The sequence below is a fragment of the Fomitopsis serialis genome (assembly GCF_022376445.1).
Source record: "Fomitopsis serialis strain Sig1Antser10 chromosome Unknown B0H18scaffold_1, whole genome shotgun sequence".
Classification (NCBI taxonomy): domain Eukaryota; kingdom Fungi; phylum Basidiomycota; class Agaricomycetes; order Polyporales; family Fomitopsidaceae; genus Fomitopsis; species Fomitopsis serialis.
This window is the reverse complement of record NW_025954961.1, coordinates 135,063-153,581: the sequence shown is the minus strand read 5'-3', so window position 1 is coordinate 153,581 and position 18,519 is coordinate 135,063. Positions and strand designations below refer to the sequence as shown.

General features: G+C 57.5%; 4 protein-coding genes and 1 non-coding gene across 5 annotated transcripts; all 5 read left to right on the top strand.

Moving 5' to 3' along the window:
• Positions 1-260: 260 nt before the first annotated feature.
• On the top strand, positions 261-2,313 carry B0H18DRAFT_949513 (cytochrome P450; the record flags this gene model as incomplete). Its single annotated transcript, XM_048041905.1, has 10 exons — positions 261-352; positions 434-578; positions 633-692; positions 747-1,100; positions 1,163-1,282; positions 1,340-1,513; positions 1,574-1,684; positions 1,742-1,813; positions 1,864-1,996; positions 2,054-2,313. 10 exons carry the CDS (start codon positions 261-263, stop codon positions 2,311-2,313), a joined length of 1,521 nt encoding a protein of 506 aa, XP_047900863.1.
• Positions 2,314-2,953: 640 nt separating this feature from the next.
• Positions 2,954-5,316, top strand: B0H18DRAFT_1080843 (serine carboxypeptidase S28-domain-containing protein; the record flags this gene model as incomplete). The annotated part of the gene is made up of 8 exons (XM_048031290.1): positions 2,954-3,144; positions 3,529-3,701; positions 3,755-4,088; positions 4,160-4,527; positions 4,581-4,689; positions 4,752-4,839; positions 4,899-5,028; positions 5,099-5,316. 8 exons carry the CDS (start codon positions 2,954-2,956, stop codon positions 5,314-5,316), a joined length of 1,611 nt encoding a protein of 536 aa, XP_047900862.1.
• Positions 5,317-6,156: 840 nt separating this feature from the next.
• On the top strand, positions 6,157-7,739 carry B0H18DRAFT_965216 (14-3-3 protein). The gene is made up of 7 exons (XM_048043242.1): positions 6,157-6,283; positions 6,345-6,383; positions 6,442-6,511; positions 6,572-6,663; positions 6,707-6,873; positions 6,926-7,269; positions 7,321-7,739. The coding sequence occupies exons 3-7, from the start codon at positions 6,442-6,444 to the stop codon at positions 7,362-7,364; spliced, it is 717 nt and encodes a 238-aa protein (XP_047900861.1). The 5' UTR covers positions 6,157-6,283; positions 6,345-6,383; the 3' UTR covers positions 7,365-7,739.
• Positions 7,740-10,499: 2,760 nt separating this feature from the next.
• On the top strand, positions 10,500-10,589 carry B0H18DRAFT_t6. Its single transcript has one exon. It is a non-coding gene; the product is annotated as a tRNA-Arg (tRNA).
• A 1,376-nt stretch (positions 10,590-11,965) lies between these two features.
• On the top strand, positions 11,966-18,517 carry B0H18DRAFT_965210 (PLU-1-like protein-domain-containing protein). The gene is given in 20 exon segments (XM_048043241.1): positions 11,966-12,374; positions 12,395-12,495; positions 12,515-12,581; positions 12,639-12,701; positions 12,737-12,838; positions 12,895-13,243; positions 13,301-13,386; positions 13,460-13,505; positions 13,559-13,940; positions 14,019-14,181; positions 14,292-14,492; positions 14,522-14,569; positions 14,636-14,799; positions 14,852-14,984; positions 15,005-15,062; positions 15,118-16,060; positions 16,115-16,593; positions 16,662-17,195; positions 17,248-17,368; positions 17,389-18,517. The coding sequence occupies 20 exon segments, from the start codon at positions 11,973-11,975 to the stop codon at positions 18,275-18,277; spliced, it is 5,331 nt and encodes a 1,776-aa protein (XP_047900860.1). The 5' UTR covers positions 11,966-11,972; the 3' UTR covers positions 18,278-18,517.
• The last annotated feature ends 2 nt before the right edge of the window (positions 18,518-18,519 follow it).

Genomic DNA, 18,519 nt, shown 5'->3' with positions numbered 1-18,519 from the left:
GGCCGGTGAGGAATGCACGGTCCTGTCCCTGCCAGGACGTCGACACGCTCGGACGCCGCTGATAGTGCAAAAGCCGAGCGCTGGCTGCCAGTGGCGGGCGACGGACGGCGCGCACATGACATGGCGCGCAGAAGGGGGCCTTTCCCGACTCGGACATGGGCAGCGGAGCGCCATCCAGCCTCTCAAAACCGTTCCATCACCCCGCGTCCCTCCCCCACCCCTCCCAGCGCCGGGCACGCACGCAGGTCGTCCGACCCGCCATGGCCGTCTACCTCGCCCTCGCCCTCGCCCTCGCCGCCCTCTGGGCCGTCAAGTATGTCATGGACTGGACAGCCGCAGTTAATGCGCTTCGGTACGTCCTCGCCCGTCGCGTCCCCGCTTCTCCCGGCTCTCGCGAAGCTTACGTGTTCTGCAACCTTGTCCCCTCGATCAGGAACTACCCCGGCCTGCGCTACGCCTTCGGCCCGGACAGCCTCGCAGTCAAGTCGCGCATACCGTACTTCTCGGCGGGCTACTTCAACGTCTTCACGAGGAAGCACCGCGACTTTGAGGAGTTCGATTCGGACATTGTGTCGTCGGTGCGTGATACCCTCATAAGCTGCGCAATCATTCCGCTCACCGCAGCAACCCAGGTGTCATGGCTTCCGACACCGGGTCGCCTCCTTATGCTCGCAGACGCGACGGCGATCAAGGTATGTGCCCGCGCCCGTGCACATTGATGCCGACGCTCAGCGAGCTCGCCGCAGGAAGTGACGGCAGACCGTGTGAAGTTCACGAAACCTCTCGCGGTGTACAAGATCCTCATGTTCTACGGCTCGAACGTCGTCGTGACCGAGGGAGACGAATGGAAGCGCCACCGCAAGATCTCCGCGCCGTCTTTCTCGGAGCGCAATAATCGCTTGGTGTGGGATGAGACCATGCACATCGTCAAAGAGCTCAGCCAGGTCGTATGGGCGGGCAAGCGCGAGGTCCCGGTGCCGAACGTCGTTGACTTGACAGTGCCGATCGCGCTGTTCGTGATCGGCGTGGCCGGTTTCGGCAAGCGGATGAGCTGGTTTGAGGACCTGAATGTACCGGAAGGATATCACTTCACCTTCAAGGTGTGTCCAGCTAGATGTCGGGCTGTCTCCGTCGCCGAGAATTGAGGGCAGGATTTTCGCAGGATGCACTGCATATAGTGTCGACGGACCTCCGCCTGAAGCTCTTCGTGCCCGAGTGGTTATTGAAGCTCGGTCCTGCGAAGCGCCTACACAACTTCTGGACGGCATATGTGGACCTTGAGGTACGAGCATGTTACGTGCATTGCCGTTCAGATCGGCGCTGACACGATCGCCTGCAGCACTACATGCGAGACATGATTGACAGAAGGAAGGACTCGGAGAACAAGGAAGAGCGTTACGACCTGTTCAGCAGCTTGCTTGACGCGAACGAAGAGGAGAGCGAGGGATCGGCGAAGTTGAGCGATGGCGAGCTCATGGGGAACATCTTCATCTACTTGATAGCTGGACATGAGGTGCGCCACGCTCGCAATGTGTTCGACAGACGGAAAACCTAACATTGGATACATTGTCAGACCACTGCGCACACTCTCGCATTCACCTTCGTCATGCTGGCTTTGTACCAAGACGAGCAAGAGAAGCTGTACCAACATATCATGAGCGTCGCCACAGATGGAAAGCTTCCCGTAAGTCTTCCGACTGTTCGCTGGCCTCCGCATAGTTCAACCTATTCCATGGGGCAGGCATACGAAGATATGGGCAAGCTGTCATACGTGCTGGCTGTTTTGCAAGAGACGATGAGGATGTTCCCGCCAGTGCGTATTTCTGGATAATGTAGCGCGGCAAATGCTCAGCACTACGACAGGTCATCAACATCCCGAAGCACGCAGAAGAAGACACGACTCTCCCCACTCAGAACATGGCGGGCGAGAAGCTGACGGTACCGTGCCCCAAGGGCACCGCCATCATGATCCACACGCCTGGCTTGCATTACAACTGTACGTGGCCTCGCGCTCTCGATGTGTTACCCCGTTCATTCGTCCATCGACATGCAGCGCGGTATTGGAAGGACCCACACACCTTCAACCCCTCGCGCTTCCTCGGCGACTGGCCGCGCGATGCGTTCCTGCCGTTCAGCGCGGGCCCGCGGTCGTGCCTCGGGCGGCGGTTCTCGGAGACGGAGGGCGTCGCGATCCTGACGTACATGATCAAGCACTTCCGCGTGGACGTTCTCGAGGAGCCGCAGTTCGCGGGGGAGACGTTCGAGCAGCGCAAGAAGAGGCTGCTGAGGTGTCGCACGGCGCTGACGTTGTAGTGAGTCCCTTTTGACTGTGCGGCTCCGCGGTGATTGGGCTGATGTGGACGGTTGTGTAGCCCGATCAAGGCTCCGTTGGTATTAAGCGGAGATAGTGATCTAGGCGGCCCTGTAACAGGATCGCTTCAGTGCGCGCGGCGCTAGCGTGCGCGTGTGCGCTGCGACGAGCCTGTGGACATGCTAGGTGGCCGTACCTTAGAGTGTGTGGAGGTCCCTCCCACTATTGGACTTTTGGCCTGGATGTCACATCCTATATGACCCACCCCGTCTGCTCACCTTGCCACCGTCCTGACACACGATCCATGTCCTCAGCATTCGAGTCCAGCGATGTGCTGTTTTGGTGCTTGATGTACAGCTGGACACATCAGGGATGGAGAATCGTTCGAATCGGTGATGATGGGCGGTTGTGCGTTCTCTAGGGCCACATGCTGCATAGTGTCCAGATTGAAATTTGAAGACCACTTTGACAAGGGAATGCGGTGAGCGGTCGATAACCACGTGTGTATTGACGCCAGACTGTGAGCGTGATCGGGACATTGACATAATATTGTGGCAAGTTCTGATGCGCTCTTCCGCCCCCATCGTCCTCGCTCTTGGCTATGGCGTTTGCTCTCGAATGCTGGAAAAATGACCTTCTGCTATGCCGGGTGCTGTTCGGTCGAGCGTATCCTGCGTGCTATCGGCTGACAGAGCGACGAAAACGCCATCCAATGATCTGTTGCCGCCGTCTTCGACGTCCGACCGCATGCCGGCCACTGTAGCTATCACTGCAAAAAGTCCCTTCCCCGGCGCCGTCTCGCAGGGACCCAGCGATAACGGGATGCACATGCCGTGTGTCGAGGTCGTGCGAGGCGATCCCGTCGCGACGTGGGATCGAGGGACACAGAAGCATGTCTATGTTTGTCTCGGACCCGTATAACGTGCGCTCGGACGGAAGTACAGCTCGCGTCAGCCTTCAGCAAATATTTATAACGTACATCACGCTTGGACGGGACTGTGCTTCCCAGCCGGATACACTCACCCTCAGCTCTCCCGGCCTGAGTCGTCTCGCGTCGGTCACTGGCAGGATGGTGTCCCCCTGGATTGCCGGCGTCTTTGCATGCTTCCTCGCCTCCGTCGCGCACGCACGCCTCCCCGACGGGCGAGCCCACGCGAACATAGCGCCCCGCCCGGTGGTCCCGGTGCCCCCAGCAGTCGCGGGGGCGCGGTGACGAGTCGCGATGGCACGGCGCTGCCTCCGTACAACACGACCTACTACTTTAACCAGCTGATCGACCATAACGACCCGAGCAAGGGGACGTTCGTGCAGCGGTACTGGCACACATGGGAGTTCTACGAGGAGGGCGGGGCGATCGTCTTGTTCACGCCTGGCGAGGTGAACGCGGACGGTGAGCGGTCGAGCGTCTCCTACCGCGTGCTGGCTGGCTGACATGGTTCGAAGGGTACTACGGCTACCTCACGAACTCGACTATCAATGGCCAGATCGCCCAGCAGCAGAGCGCTGCGGCCGTCGTGGTTGAGCACCGGTTCTATGGCGACTCCAACCCGTACAACAACCTCTCTGTCGAGTCCCTCCAGCTGCACACGATCCAGCAGGCGATCGACGACTTGGTGTACTTCGCCTACAATGTCGACCTCCCGATGCCTGGTGGGGATAGCGTGAAGCCTGGCGAGGCCCCGTGGATCTTGGTCGGCGGCAGCTACTCTGGCGCGCTGACGAGCTGGACGATGGTCAACAAGCCGGGTGTATTCAAGCCGGGTATGCGTCGTCCGCGGTCATCGAGAGCATAGTGTATGTCATTATTTTCTGTCTGAAGGTTTTGCGCTCATTGAGCTGGCTACGCAGCGACTACTGGGGGTACTTTGATCCCATTCGCCAATACATGCCGACCAACTGTTCCGCCGACGTCGAAGCCGTTATCGCCTATATCGACACGACGTTCAACGGCAGCGACACCCAGGCGATCGACAACATCAAGGAGCTCTTCAATATGACCGAGCTCACGCACCTCGACGACTTCGCCGGTGCCCTGCGGAACAACTTGTGGGACTGGCAGTCGCTGCAACCCGACGAAGGCCCGGATCAGCAGTTCTTCCAGTTCTGCGACGCGCTGGAGGTAAAGGATGGTGTGAACGCAGGACCTGAGGGATGGGGCCTTGAGCATGCGCTGAACGCTTGGGGGACGTACTGGGCGACGACGTATTACGCGCTGAGTGAGTGTGTCTGCTATTGGATGTCCAACTAAATTGATGACGCATTTGTACAGTTTGCGGTGATACCGACGCGGTGACGTGCTTGGGGTCCTACGATCCGACGCAGTCCTACTACACCAGCATTGCGGTTGACGATTCAGGACGATCGTGGGAGTGGATTGTGTATGCTTCTGTCCATGTAGCGAAGCTTCGTAGAACTGATTAAGACATGTCTGCGTGCGCAGGTGCAACGAAGTCGGCTTCTTCCAGGATGGCGCTCCCGCTGATTGGCCGACCATCGTCACTCGACTTGTGCAGCCAAGTTCTGACGAGGTACGTTCCCGATCCCATGTTAAATTCGCCGTGATGGAACGTTGAGGCAATTCATTCAGCGGCAATGCACATACTACTTCCCTGAGCAGTTCCCCAACGGGCCAGTGGCTCCGAATGTCACCGCTACGAACACAGCGTATGATGGGTGGTTCGCGAACGTCACCAATCTCTTCTTCGCCAACGGTCAACGTACGTATCATCCATCTCCGTTCCTGCCCTGGGTTCGGGGCTGACTGGCTTCTACCTTCTCCGCTCGTAGGTGATCCGTGGCGCGAGGCAACCAAGTCCGCAGACGGGACGAACTTCCAGAGCACATCGTGGCAGCCCATTGCGGAGGGCAATGGGTACCACTGCTCGGATCTCCTGACGGCGAACGCGGGCGTTGATGAGACGGTCGCGGCGGTTCAGGCACAAGGTCTGGCGTCGATGAAAGAGTGGCTCGCCGGATGGGAGCCATCGAGCTCGAGTCGCAAGTGAAAGCTTCGGTGGGCAAGGGCGGTGATTTGGGACAGTCGTACAGATGTTGCGCGTTCCGCGCGATGCTGTCTGACCTCACAGGATGACAGTTACGGACAAGAAGTGTATCATGAAGCTGGCAGTGACTGCTCCCGACTAGAGGAGTCCTGGTCGGAGGGTTTGGGCCTCAGTGGATAGCTATAACGGCGCAGCTGTCGCAGTCTCCCGTTCATTCAGGTAACGGCGCCTGTCATTGGCAGACGGGCTGACGTAGCAGTGGGCGAAGGAGCGTTGGGTCCATTCATTGAGCCACAGAGTCCAAGCGCCCCCTGTCACTGTGAGACATCCCCGCAAGGAGCCGGCTGAGGCTTGGGACCAAGGGCGAATGACAGTGAGATGTGCCTGTACATAAGAGTTGATCTGAAGGCGTTCAGTATGCCCTTTGAGCCGAGATAGCTGAGGCCTTCCGTGAGTCTGATATGATTCTGATGCCAGTCAGGCGACGAGGCGATACAGGGCATCCGACTCGAGAAGCTGCGTTGAGTGTTTTTCGCAGCGGTGATGCATCGATGGAGCGCGGGCGTGGTGAGACTCCATCACTTCCCCCGTCCGCACCGCGCCACCCCGTCACCGCGACGGCCAACATGGCGGTCGCTGCACCACCTCGCGTGTGGAGAGCGAGGTCCGTGCGCGCACTCGCGTGCGTCGTGCAGCGGTTGCCATGCCGCCGCCTAAGACCGCAGCGCGGACAATGGAGCGGCGTTCGCGAGCCCCAGCCGCCCGAGCGGGCTGCCAGAAGAGGCAGGAGCCCGGCCGGCGGCTGTGGTCGCGACAAAGGCTGCCGGATAAGGCGCTGGCGTGGGAAGTCACGTGCATACCCTCTGCCCACAACCCTTTGCCCTGGCCACTTTGGGATTTCCCATTTATTGCCGAGACCCGCCTTTTCATCTTCAACCTGCACACCCTCCTCCTCACCTCTCCCCATCACGTACGTGCCCGTCCGCGTTCCCCGCCGCGTTGTGCTCACCCCGGCCTGTCACCTTCCGCAGCCTTCAACTTATAACCCACCGCACCTTTGATCTGTCGCAGTGAGTCGCGACGCGTCTGACGCGTCTTTCCTCGCCACTGACCCCCTTTCCTCGCCAGATGGCTACTCAGTCGCGTGAAGATTCTGTCTACCTTGCCAAGCTCGCTGAGCAGGCGGAGCGCTATGAGGGTGAGTGGTCGCGTCTCCGCAGCACCGTGACATCGTGTGACACGACGCGACCCCGCAGAGATGGTGAGAACATGAAGCGCGTCGCGTCTTCAGACCAGGAGCTCACCGTCGAGGAGCGCAACCTCCTCTCCGTGCCTACAAGAACGTCATTGGTGCCGCCGCGCATCATGGCGTATTGTCTCCTCCATCGAACAGAAGGAGGAGTCCAAGGGTAACGAGGCCCAGGTCCAGATGATCAAGGGCTACCGGGAGAAGATTGAGAGCGAGCTCGCCAAGATCTGCGAGGACATCCTCGATGTCCTGGACAAGCACCTTATCCCCTCAGCCGCGTCTGGCGAGTCGAAGGTCTTCTACCACAAGATGTGCGCATTCCATTTCCGGTGCTCCTCACGTGATCCTGATAGAGTTCATCAGGATGGGTGACTACCACCGTTACCTTGCCGAGTTCGCCACTGGCGACAAGCGCAAGGACTCTGCGGACAAGTCCCTCGAGGCCTACAAGGCTGCGTCTGACGTTGCTGTGACCGAGCTCCCGCCCACGCACCCCATCCGCCTCGGTCTTGCCCTTAACTTCTCCGTATTCTACTACGAGATCCTCAACTCCCCCGACCGCGCGTGCCATCTCGCGAAGCAAGCGTTCGATGACGCAATCGCTGAGCTCGACACCCTCTCCGAGGAGAGCTACAAGGATTCGACGCTCATCATGCAGCTGCTCCGTGACAACCTCACGCTCTGGACTTCGGATATGCAGGAGTCTGGTACGTCGTGATCATGCCAACGGAAGGCTGCGGAGCTGACTATCGCTTTAGACAAGCCCGGCGACAAGGAGGATGAGGCTGCCGCTGAGGAGTAGGCACCTCGTACCCCTGTCCGCGCTTGGGTCGTCTCGCCATCCTTTTGTCCGGGTAGCTTGTGTCCCCTGCTTTAATGTCGCCACCTTGCATTGTCATCGTATCATATCCTCGCACCATACACTGTCGTCGCACATCCATTATTCCATTCTTCTATTTTCCCGTCATCTCTACTTTTTCTCGTGATCCCAGACGATCTGCCGTAGAGCCGGACGTCAGGTAGCGTAGTGGGCTCTTTTGTCGAAGTGAAATGAAAAGGAATCCCTCGTCTTGTCACGAATGGCGGTGTGTGTTCCACCTTGAGATGTTTCGTTCCTTTGCGGCGAGACCCTTTGTAATGGGCTGTGATGTCGAATAGCACAGGATTTTTGGTGTCACTGCGTGGCAAGGTGGGCCAAGCGGATCGTACGTGTGGCCTGGGTATGTGGGTGGCATTGGCTGTTCAAGCATTCCATTGCTGACCGTTTCGTTCATGTAGTCATGTTCGTCCGTCTTGTGGGCTCCACTTCAGAGAACTCGCTGATCTGGCGCGGCCAAATTGCTTGCGCACGGTTGATTCGAGAACAGCCCACTGCGGTGGTCTACGTGTGACGGGTGGCTTCGTCTCTACCCAGTCTAGAAAATTTCGAGACGTGGATCAGGGTGAGTAGTTGAACCATACCGTGATACATTTCCTGTCATTCTTCGAAGGGGAGGGTCATCGTCGTGCCTGCCATCGGCGTGTGGCTCCTGGCCACTTGGGCGGTGCAGTCGTTTGTGCCTCGCTGTCCAGCATGTCCGTGCATTGCTATCACTGAGTACCAATGAAGCAGTCAGTCCTCCACGGAGGCGCTGTGGTCGTGTCCGTTTTGACGTTGTGTTTGTATCCCTGGATGTCGGATGTGTATCCGTGCGTTCTGGGGGCACGAGTGAACTCGTATTTACATATAGAATCAATTGACTGATGCTGCGTAACAGCCGGTTAATACGTGCGCTTCGAAACATCTCGGGGGAGTGCGGCCATGTCGATGTATAGAGAGCCTCGGAACCGCGCGGTTCGCTCACTCGGCACCGGCTAGGACGTCAAGACTGAAGATAGCAGCCATCCTGAGTCGGGCGGGCGTGTTGTTGCAGCCGCGAGGCTTCCTCCCGGTCCTCATGCACCGCAGCGACGGTAAGAATATCCGAGGTATAGTTCTGACAAAACCAAGCGAGACACCACCACTTCGAAGTCGATCGGTGGGTGCGGGTGAGTCGTCGCGTTCTGGCATTTCCATTAGGCTACAACTGATTATTGACTCCGAGCAGGGGAAATGCAGTTTGCTCGTCGTGCCGTCGCGGGCAAAGTCGCTAATACGGGCCACATGGTCAGTGATTTGTAGTGCCTGTCCCGCTGGTGGTCTTTAAACCGAACGTGAAGTCTCTGAGCACCGCCTGCTTCGAGACGCAGAAGACTTGCTCCCACTCATAAGTAGAAGTGAGTCACAATGAATCCTTCTGGCGCGCCGACCCGACCCGCCCCCACGACTAAAACGCTTGCAGGCGTTCGTCCACAAATACAACCCCTTTGTGCGGGTGACCCAGGGGCCGTCGACTGGTCAGATTCCATGACATGAATTTCGTGCATGTACATCGCATCGGTCCCGCGGCGCTCTTAGTCTTGTGTCTGCTGAACGAGACAACTGTATGGTGTGTTCGTATCGCCCATCCTGTTCATTTCTCTGTTCGCTTCGGCGTTCTATTGACAGTATTGTTCCAGTATCGTCTTGGAAGCATGTCCAGATCGCTCTCGCCTTCATTCCGGCGACCATTCATACCAACGATATGAGCAGATTCGTTATCTCGAACCCATCCTATGATCACCGTGTTCACCATTGGACAAGGCGATCAACGCACCAAACAGCGAACTTGAAGTGCAAACCTTCTGCTCTTGCACTGTGCCGCACTGGCAGCCACCCGTTGATCACAAGTCGAGTTCATTGAATAAGGACGTCGGTTAGTACCCGTGAATTTACTGGTGGATTTGATCAATGATCACTGCGAGCTTACTTGCATTGAGTCTGTATCATGCATGATATGGTATATATCTACATCATGATCGCAGGACATCGCCACAGCACTGCCGTTCTCAGATCATGGGCCATACCCGCTCGGTGATGGGGCACACTCGGAACGTAGTGAAGCCACCGCGCAGCGAACGATGATACGCAGATATATAATATGATAAACACCTCGCGATCGGTAAGTTGGCCTATGCTAGCGGGACGTCGAGGCTGTCTGATTTCGCCCCCTCCTGAACGGCCCTACAGTGGACATTTTCCGCCCACCTCTGGGGACTGCGAACATGAGCCGTCCGACATCAAGAGACAACATCTGCACGAGGCAAGCTATTCCTTCATCCGATCGCTCCAATTCACTGTAGACAGATTGATCATTGTGTATTTGGCAGATGGCAGACACGATCGTCGCGGTCGCATACTGCACGTACGCGCCTAGCTGATGAGTCGGAAGGAAGGATGTTCGTTGCCAATACTCAGCAATTTCGGCAATGGAAAGGGCTTCGCTAGCGACGAAGGTGGTCCACGGTTTTCGCCTCCGAAACGGGACCGTTCAGGACAAGTATGAATCCATGCCATTTATCGAGGACCACAGACTACTGACGCCTTTTCAGTTCACATTCGACGCCGTACGTGTCACTCCCCTGGCTTGGGACTTACCAGCAACGAGATCATCTCTCGAATTTTTTTTCGCGCGAAAGAAGAAATCGAATTGATGAGTGCTTTGCGGTGTGTTGCGCTCACTAGCATTATCTCGACTGGAGGTGAGTTGTTAGTGATGCACTTGACGTACCGTTTAATAACCCTCAGGTTGACCTTTTGTTGATCTAGACACTAGCCGTGTGTCTGGTAAGATGAATGTCGGCCTGGGCAATGATAGTAGCAGTGGCTGCACATGGTAGCCCCAAGCCCCATGAGCGCTTGTTTCGTGGGACATTCATGCAGTGCGAAGCATCCTCTCCAACCTTCAGAAACACGACTGCGGTAGGACTTCTCTCCGAAGCCAGTGTAAAGGTCAAGATGAAGATGGAGTATCTCTGCTGTTTGCGGAACATCAAAATGAATGGAGGTCTCAGCAATTTCGTAGGCGTCATAGGTCGGGCCCCCGTTGTCTAATGGTTATGACGTCAGACTTCTAGACTTGTATGTCGTGTTATCTGGAGGTTGCGGGTTCGAGTCCCGCCGGGGGTTTGTGTAGTCTTGCGTATTTTTACTGTGGTCTTCAGTCTCGGGTCCCCATTTTGCTCATTCGGCAAAGGTGCGCAACCTTGTGTACCGCAGAACCACGCCGCTTGCAATTACAATTGATTGTTCCTCAGGGTCGACTTGTGAGATCGAGGCTCTTTGTACGACCAACATTCTTTTTGTGCTCCATGATCCGCCGGGGCAGCTGCGCAGTCGTGTTCGGGAAGGTCGCAGATGAAAAGGTTCTGTCATGACAAATGGCGACTCGTGCACACCATCTGATAGGGGCGGCACGTAGTTCTCACTCCTTCATGTGTTGTCACGTAACGCTGTAATTATATGTGGGAGCCAGTCCAGATATGGACACATTCCGTTCAGTCGACCCTGTAAGACAGAGGAGCCGTTCAGCAACAGAAGGGCAGAGCTACCACTGTGCAGCAGCAGAGACAGCCACCACTGCATTGCGCATAACGAGGTGAAACCGAGCACATCGCACCGCAGGTCTCACGGCGCGGACGGGATGTAGGGCGGCAACAATGACAGATCAGGCTAACTTCGCGGACTGATCAGCAAGTTTGCTCCATTCTGCCGTGTGATCATCATTGGAAGGGTGCATCAGAAGGTGCCACAAGACGAATCTGCAGGGATCCGGCGAAACGCCCACCAAACAGGCAAAGGCGGGGCGTGGCGGCCGATGCGCCTACAGTGCGCTGATGAGCGCGCCCGGGGCGTTGGACGTCCGATCAGACGGTGGAGTACGTTATCGTAGTCGAACTTGTTGGGCAGTTGCTCGTGATGCTTCCGCGAGCCGCGTGCGCAACGCCGCTGCATGCTCAGTGCGTGATGGTACGCGCGCAGACACATAGCAGTGACGGGGGAAGGGGGGGAGGAGGGGGGGCATGTGGCTGGCCGCGAGGCCGGGTGTGTGGGTTGTGTGTGCGGCGTGGACCGGGGCTGGCGTCTGGACGTGGATGCAGACGGCTGCGAAGATGCCGGAAATGGAAAGGCACCCACAAAGTTCCGGCACGTGTGGCGCGGTGCTTGTTTCATCGTGATGCTCCCGCCACAGTTGGATCGGACTGGATCTCCAGGATTGATCCCGCCCTGGCCGCCCCCCTCCCCGCCGCCCCGCTGTCCCTGCCGCCCAGCGTGCTGCATGGGTGGCCACGGAGGCGGCAGGCGGCCGCTGTGCCCCCGAGTCTCAGAATAGGTGGCTGAGGGACGCCGCGAGCATGGGAGTGGGCGGATCGGGGTGCGAAATGGAAACTCCGCGACGATTGAGGCTCCCACGGGGAAGGGCGATGGGTGGTGGCTATATTGAAGCACCGCTCCTCGGCCTCTAACTCACGGCGCTCTGTCCTTTCTTCGGGTTCCGTTACCACGACCACCATGCATGCGAGCCCCACTCCTCGCGGCACCCCCGCCCGTCGAGGTCGCTCGCCTCGCGCCAATACAGCAAGCCCCGGCGCATCCGCCATGCCCGTCGATATTCCCAACAGGCCCCCTACCACCTTCACCTCCTGCCTCTCTATCGCGGTCGAGGGTACAACCCCGATTGAGCGCCCCGACGCTGTAGCGCCTCCTTCCACAGGTGAGGCCCCCCAGAGCCACCCGACCGAAAGCAGGCGTGCACCACGCAAATCCAAGACAGACGCCATCGCCGCCCTCCACAACCACGCCCAGTCCAATTCTGACGACGCGCCCGAACCCGTCACCGACGAAGGTGCGATCCGGATTAATCTCAGGGATGGGCCCCCCGTCCGCGTGACGCCCTTCCTCGACTTGTCCACTGTCAAGACCTCGAACCGCAGCCTGAACATCCCCAATGCCACGATCGCCCATTCGGCCTGACTGATTGCCCGGTATTTCATCCTACGCTCGAGCAGTGGAAAGACCCATTGGGCTACATCAGGTCATTTCGGACAACGCAGGAAGTACGGGATGTGCAAGATTGTGCCACCCGCCGGGTGGCATATGCCGTTCGTGACTGATACCGAGGTGAGTCTTCCTCGCTACTGTGGCCGCCTAAGCGCGCCATTCATCCGCACACGATAGCGCTTTCGCTTCAAGACCCGTCTGCAGCGCCTCAATTCGATAGAGGCGTCGTCCCGCGCGAAGGTCAATTTTCTGGAGCAGTGTATAGGTATCATAAGCAGCAGGGCAATTCGCGTGTCACCGTGCCCACCATCAATCACAAGCCCCTCGACCTGTGGCTGCTGCGGAAGGAGGTCCAGAAGCTAGGTGGATATGACGCGGTACGCCACTCTTCAATGTTACAATCGGGTGAGCCACTGAGGTGCGGCACACGCAGGTCACCCGCAACAAGAAATGGGCAGACCTCGGTCGCTCGTTGGGCTACAGTGGTATCCCCGGCCTATCCACACAAATGAAGAACTCATATTCCCGCGTCATCCTACCGTACGAGAACTACCGGGAGCGCGTGCGCAATTCACCGACCCTCTCGCCGAAGAAACCAGGCGATCCGCAGCTCAAGACCCATGCGGCAGGAAAGCAGCACAAGTCAGCAACTAGGGAGGATGATGAGAGTGAGCCATCCAGCCCGTTGACTGCAACGAGTAGTCCTTTGTCGGAGCCGCCAGAAGAGGCGTCGGGTCGACCCCGGCGAAACACCAGGCAGACATCCTTGGAACAGGCAGGCCGTGAGTGGCTCTCATTTCTTCACGCTGTTGGGTCAAGTTGCTTAGTCCGAGGTATAGCTCGTAGACCGGTACCTGCAAATGACGACAACCTTCCATTTGCACGATCTGCTGCTAGCCAAGCCGACAAGGACGGCAATCCAGAAGTACGTACGAATCGCTGGCATGATCCCAGCGGATGGCTTATGTCTCTTAGCTACACTGCGAGGTGTGCTCAAGAAAGACCGTGGCGAGGAGATGTTGCTGTGCGATGGATGCGATTGCGGTATGTGGTGTATCCTTGCATACTTTTTTGCTTCATTGGGCTCATATGACCAGGCTTCCATATGTTCTGCCTCGATCCGCCGCTGAACGCGATACCGAAGGGCCAGTGGTTCTGCCACACGTGCCTCATGGGCACCGGTGGCGACTTCGGGTTCGACGAGGGTGAGGAGCACACTCTGTCCACCTTCCAAGCCCGCGACCACGAGTTCCGCCGGCTATGGTTCAAGTCCCACCGGCCCGCATCGCAAGTAGAGGCCGACGGGGACGTGAAGATGACGAAGAGGCCCGACGCAGATGATCCCACTGCGAACGTGTTCGACGATGTTGTCGTGACCGAGACGGATGTCGAGAACGAGTTTTGGCGCCTTGTGCAGAGTCAGCAAGAGACCGTCGAGGTTGAGTATGGCGCCGATGTGCATTCGACAACGCATGGAAGGTGAGTCACTTGCATCTGGCGGACTGCCTCTACATTGACTCAGATATTCCGGATATCGCAGTGGGATGCCGACGCTAGAACCCATCCGCTCGACCCATATTCCAAGGATCCGTGGAATTTGAATAATATTCCAATCCTCCCTGACAGCTTGCTCAGGTATATCAAGAGCGATATCTCGGGCATGACTGTGCCCTGGACGTACGTCGGGATGGTATTCTCGACATTTTGCTGGCACAACGAGGTACGACGGACTTGACGCTTTTAGAATGTCATAGCTGATCCTTATCGGCGGAGCAGGATCACTACACGTACAGCATCAACTACAGTAAGAAGCTCATTTTCATTTCCGAGGTTGATGTTCTCACATTCGCGGGATATCTAGTGCATTGGGGCGAGACAAAGACCTGGTACAGTATTCCCGGCGAGGAGGCGGAGAAATTCGAGGCGGCCATCAGAAGAGAAGCCCCGGACCTTTTCGAAGTCCAGCCCGATCTCCTCTTCCAGCTGGTCACCTTAATGAACCCTAGCCGACTGAAGGAGACCGGCGTCGACGTATACTCGTGCAACCAGCGTGCGGGGAGTTCGTGATCACCTTCCCCAAGGCGTACCACGCGGGATTCAATCATGGGGTGCGTTCTAGTTCACCTACAGGCGCGACATGCGTGGCTCAGGTCGCTAACTATAACCGCCTTCAGTTCAACTTTAACGAAGCCGTCAACTTCGCGCTGCCCGACTGGCTGCCGTTCGGACTCGATTGTGTGAAGCGGTACCAGGAGCACCGGAAGCTTCCGGTATTCTCGCACGACGAGCTTCTGATTACGATAACGCAACAGAACCAGTCCATCCAGACCGCCCTATGGTGCGTGTTTTCTCGTTCTAGTAGCGGAAGCAAATACTGACGCGGTTGTCAGGCTCAACGACAGCCTACAGGAGATGATGGTCCGTGAGATGCGCATCCGGGACAAGGCCCGATCACTCCAGATGGGCGAGGTGCTTGAAGGCATGGACCGGGCCGAGGACCAGTGCCAATGCAGCAGGTGCAAGGTTTCTGCTACCTCTCGCAGATCACGTGTTCGTGCACGACCAAGGTCGTGTGCATCGACCACATCGAGATCTGTGCAAGTGCGATCAAAGCAGCAGGATTCTAAGGAAGCGCCTCGACGATGCGGAGTTGCAGGAGATCAGATGAAGGTGTCGGAGCGCGCTGCCATCCCCAGTACGTGGAGGACGAAGCTGAACAAGATCTTGACCGAGACCGCGAGACCGCCGCTACGCAGTCTGCGCGCTGTTCTTGCAGAGGGCGATCGGATCAACCATCCCTTGCCCGAGCTGCAGTCGCTGCGCAAGTGTGTCGCTCGAGCCAACGAGTGGGTGGATGCGGCAAATGCCTTCCTTGTCCGCAAGCCCAGTCGCAAACGTCCACGCAAGATCCGCGGCCCGCGCACGTCGTCAGACAGTGCGAACGGCATGAATATGGTCGACGACGCCCCCGATAGGCCGGATCACAGCCTGGGAGACCTGTACGCTGTCCTGAAGGAGGTCGAGAACTTAGGGTTCGATTGTCAGGAGATCGGGTTCCTCAGGAATCTTGCCAAGGAAGCGGAGGAGACAAAGGAGAAGGCTCGCATCTTGCTGAACGCTACACCATCTCCGCGCGACCGAGACGCACACATGCAAGAGTGCGACCGGTTGCTCCTGCACGGGCTGTCGCTCAACGTCCTCGTCGAGGAGCTTCTCGAGGTCGAGAAGATAGTTCTCCGCGAGCAGTTGTTGAAGGATCTCGAGGAAGAGCTTGACGAATCCAACGGAGTGCTTCTGGAGGACGTCAGAAGTTGGGTAGCGCGTGCTCGCCAGTGCGACCTGCCGCCCGACAATCCGTTCATGAAGCGTATCGAGCGGCTTCTCCGTCTCGGCGACGAGTGGGAGAGGCGTGTGAAGGATGTTCTCACTAAACCACAGAGGACGATCGAGCAGTTGGATGAGTTCGCGCACCCTGGTTCCGGTATCCCCATCAATTCTGATCTGCTGGATCGCTTGCTTGACGCCCGTGCCCGCGCGAAGGATTACGAGAAGCAGGCGAAGTTGTGGCTCAGCCCGGAGGCAAGCACGATGAACCCAAGGTTCAGGATGCTGTCAAGCTGGTGGCCAGGGCGGACAAGGATTTAACATCCCAGCTGTCTCGGATCTGAAGCGAACGGTGGACTTCGCTATGGACCTCGAGACGCGCTGCGATGCTGTGTGAAGCACCGGTACCAGCATACCGACGAAGGCGATATCTTCCAGACGATGTTACAGTGGCGCAAGTACGCGAAGGAGCACCTGACCATGTTCACTCTTGCAAACTTCGACCGGCTCGACAAACAACTATCCGCCCACTTCCGTTGGCTAGAGAGTCTGCCGTGGTTCTGTCGGCAGCACCAAGAGACTCACGCGCAAGGCCTTATGGAGGACGTGATCGAGTCCACGCGGCCTGAGGACGACCTCCCTCCCAACGATGAGTACTTCACGTGTATCTGTACGACTCCTGTTCGTCCACCGGCTGCCGGGACTGTGTCCGACGCTGTCCAGTGTGATCATTGCTTCGCTCGATTCCACGGCGTCTGCGCTGCCAATGGTGGATCGTGCCCTTTCTGCGATCACCACCATTGGAACGGTACCATCCACAAGGAACGGAACTGGCATTTCTGCTATCTGCCACCATCCTTCTTCACGCGCCTGAAGTTACCAAGAACTATTCCGACGAGTGGAAGCAACTTGAAGTGATCGTCCACCGAGTTGATCGACTGGCAGGCGTCATTGGACAGTTCCTGTCGTTCGCGTCGCAGCCTGCGAATCAGCGTGCCGAGTACATCCCGCAAGTACGGCACTACATGCGAAAGCTATACAGGATCCAGTTCGCTGTCTCGCCTAATCCTGAGGTGTCGTTTGGCTTGGACCTTGCAGGCCTTCATCGTATTCTCGCAGGACAACCCGTGCCCGTACGGATGAAGAAGCGTAGGCGGCCGAAGTTTGTCTTCGGTCAGGACGTGGATCCCGATTGGCGCGATGGGACGCGGTGCATCTGCAGAGGGAGGACGAGCTACCTGCTCAACTACCCCACTGTCCAATGCGAGGTCTGCGAAAAGCTTTACCACGCTGGCTGTGTATTCTACCCCGTGGACAATGCGGGTGGGGTACGGAGGTTCATGTGCCCTTTGTGCTGCATCCGCAAGAACCGAGCATATCCTTACTCCGAGGTCCGCGTGAAGTACGCAGGTAGGTATTGCCAATCTCCTGGTCGTGTTTGGTTTACTCACGCTGTCTGCAGAGAACCCAGAGGCGGACGTCTACGTGAACACGAAGGAGATGCTGCAAAACTTCAGCAAAGAGATTATCTACATGAAGTTGCCACCACCATATACGCAGACGCTGTTCGTCGAGCTTATTAGGTTCACACCTGGTGTACCAGAGAACTCAGCGGCAGGCGATCACCTCCTCCAGGACAGCCTGTGGACGAATTCCTTTCTCGAGGTTTGCCTTCCACCAACGGCAGCTCGTCACTAGCGCCACATCCCCGCGCGCCGCATCCACCAGTGTCTCATGCGCCTCATCATTCTCATAGGTCGGCCCCGATTCCTCCTCCGAACCCCTATGAGAACGGTAAACCAATTGGCATTGCTGATCCCAGTAGTAGCAGGCATGTTCCTCCTCCACCTCCTTGGTCGAATCAGATCTGGAGCAATGCTGGTGCGACCGCACCGCCACCGGGTGCACGGCCTCATCCAGACCCACGTTCGCCGCATGCTACCAGTCCGCACGTCGCAAACACGCCACCTCAGTCGTCAGCTGTTCGAAAGCGCAAGTATCCAGACGAGGTTCCCCCACATACGCCAGATGAACGTCTAGGTCGGAGCTTTTCACCGGGACCGCCGAAGCGTAGGCAGCCCTCTGACACGCCCCAACCTGCCTCGACTTCCACACCCCGCTCGAACCAAGGCCTCTCTCCTTCTCTCGCGATGATGCTGTCGCCTGGGCCCAACGATATTCGTACGCCTCCTCAATCCCGTCCGCCACCGTCTTACACAAGCCGTCCCATCGCACCGAATGCATTGCCTGCAGGTGGAAGCGGTCGAGTAGTAGTCGACGATCGACCTCCGCGTTCTCACCCGCCTCACCCACCTCACGCATCTCCTCATGCTCCGCCCCACACATCCCCCCATGCGCCTCACCAGAACGTTCGTAAGTTGGTATATACAGAGGTTCATCCTGATAGGGCTGGTGAGTTTGGGCATGTCGGCCATGGTTCGCCGCCAGACGACTACCGCTCTCTACCCCCTCCCATGCACTCGCGGCGGTGAAGCCACTTAGTCTGTCCTTGTTGACTGGTTATTAGTGCTCAGCATGCTGTACCACTAGTCCCTCCCTCACTGTTCATGTAGTCATACGTACGTAAGTTTATGTTGGGTATGTTCATCCTGGGCTAGAATGTGAATGTTTCCTGGTTGTTTGCGGCAGATCTGAATGTGAACGACTCCTTGCATGTACATTGTTGCTTTTGTTCCGCTCTCAATACCATGCAGTTCCCTCCTTGCACACAGCA

Excerpts from the sequence above, each read along its gene's own strand:
- B0H18DRAFT_965210 (XM_048043241.1), top strand. The coding sequence starts at position 11,973 with ATGCATGCGAGCCCCACTCCTCGCGGCACCCCCGCCCGTCGAGGTCGC. Across the intron at positions 12,839-12,894 it reads AGCTAGGTGGATATGACGCG|GTCACCCGCAACAAGAAATG; the intron begins GTACGCCACTCT and ends CGGCACACGCAG. Across the intron at positions 15,063-15,117 it reads CCACATCGAGATCTGTGCAA|GAGATCAGATGAAGGTGTCG; the intron begins GTGCGATCAAAG and ends GCGGAGTTGCAG.
- B0H18DRAFT_965216 (XM_048043242.1), top strand. The coding sequence starts at position 6,442 with ATGGCTACTCAGTCGCGTGAAGATTCTGTCTACCTTGCCAAGCTCGCT. Across the intron at positions 6,874-6,925 it reads AAGGTCTTCTACCACAAGAT|GATGGGTGACTACCACCGTT; the intron begins GTGCGCATTCCA and ends AGAGTTCATCAG. Across the intron at positions 7,270-7,320 it reads TTCGGATATGCAGGAGTCTG|ACAAGCCCGGCGACAAGGAG; the intron begins GTACGTCGTGAT and ends CTATCGCTTTAG.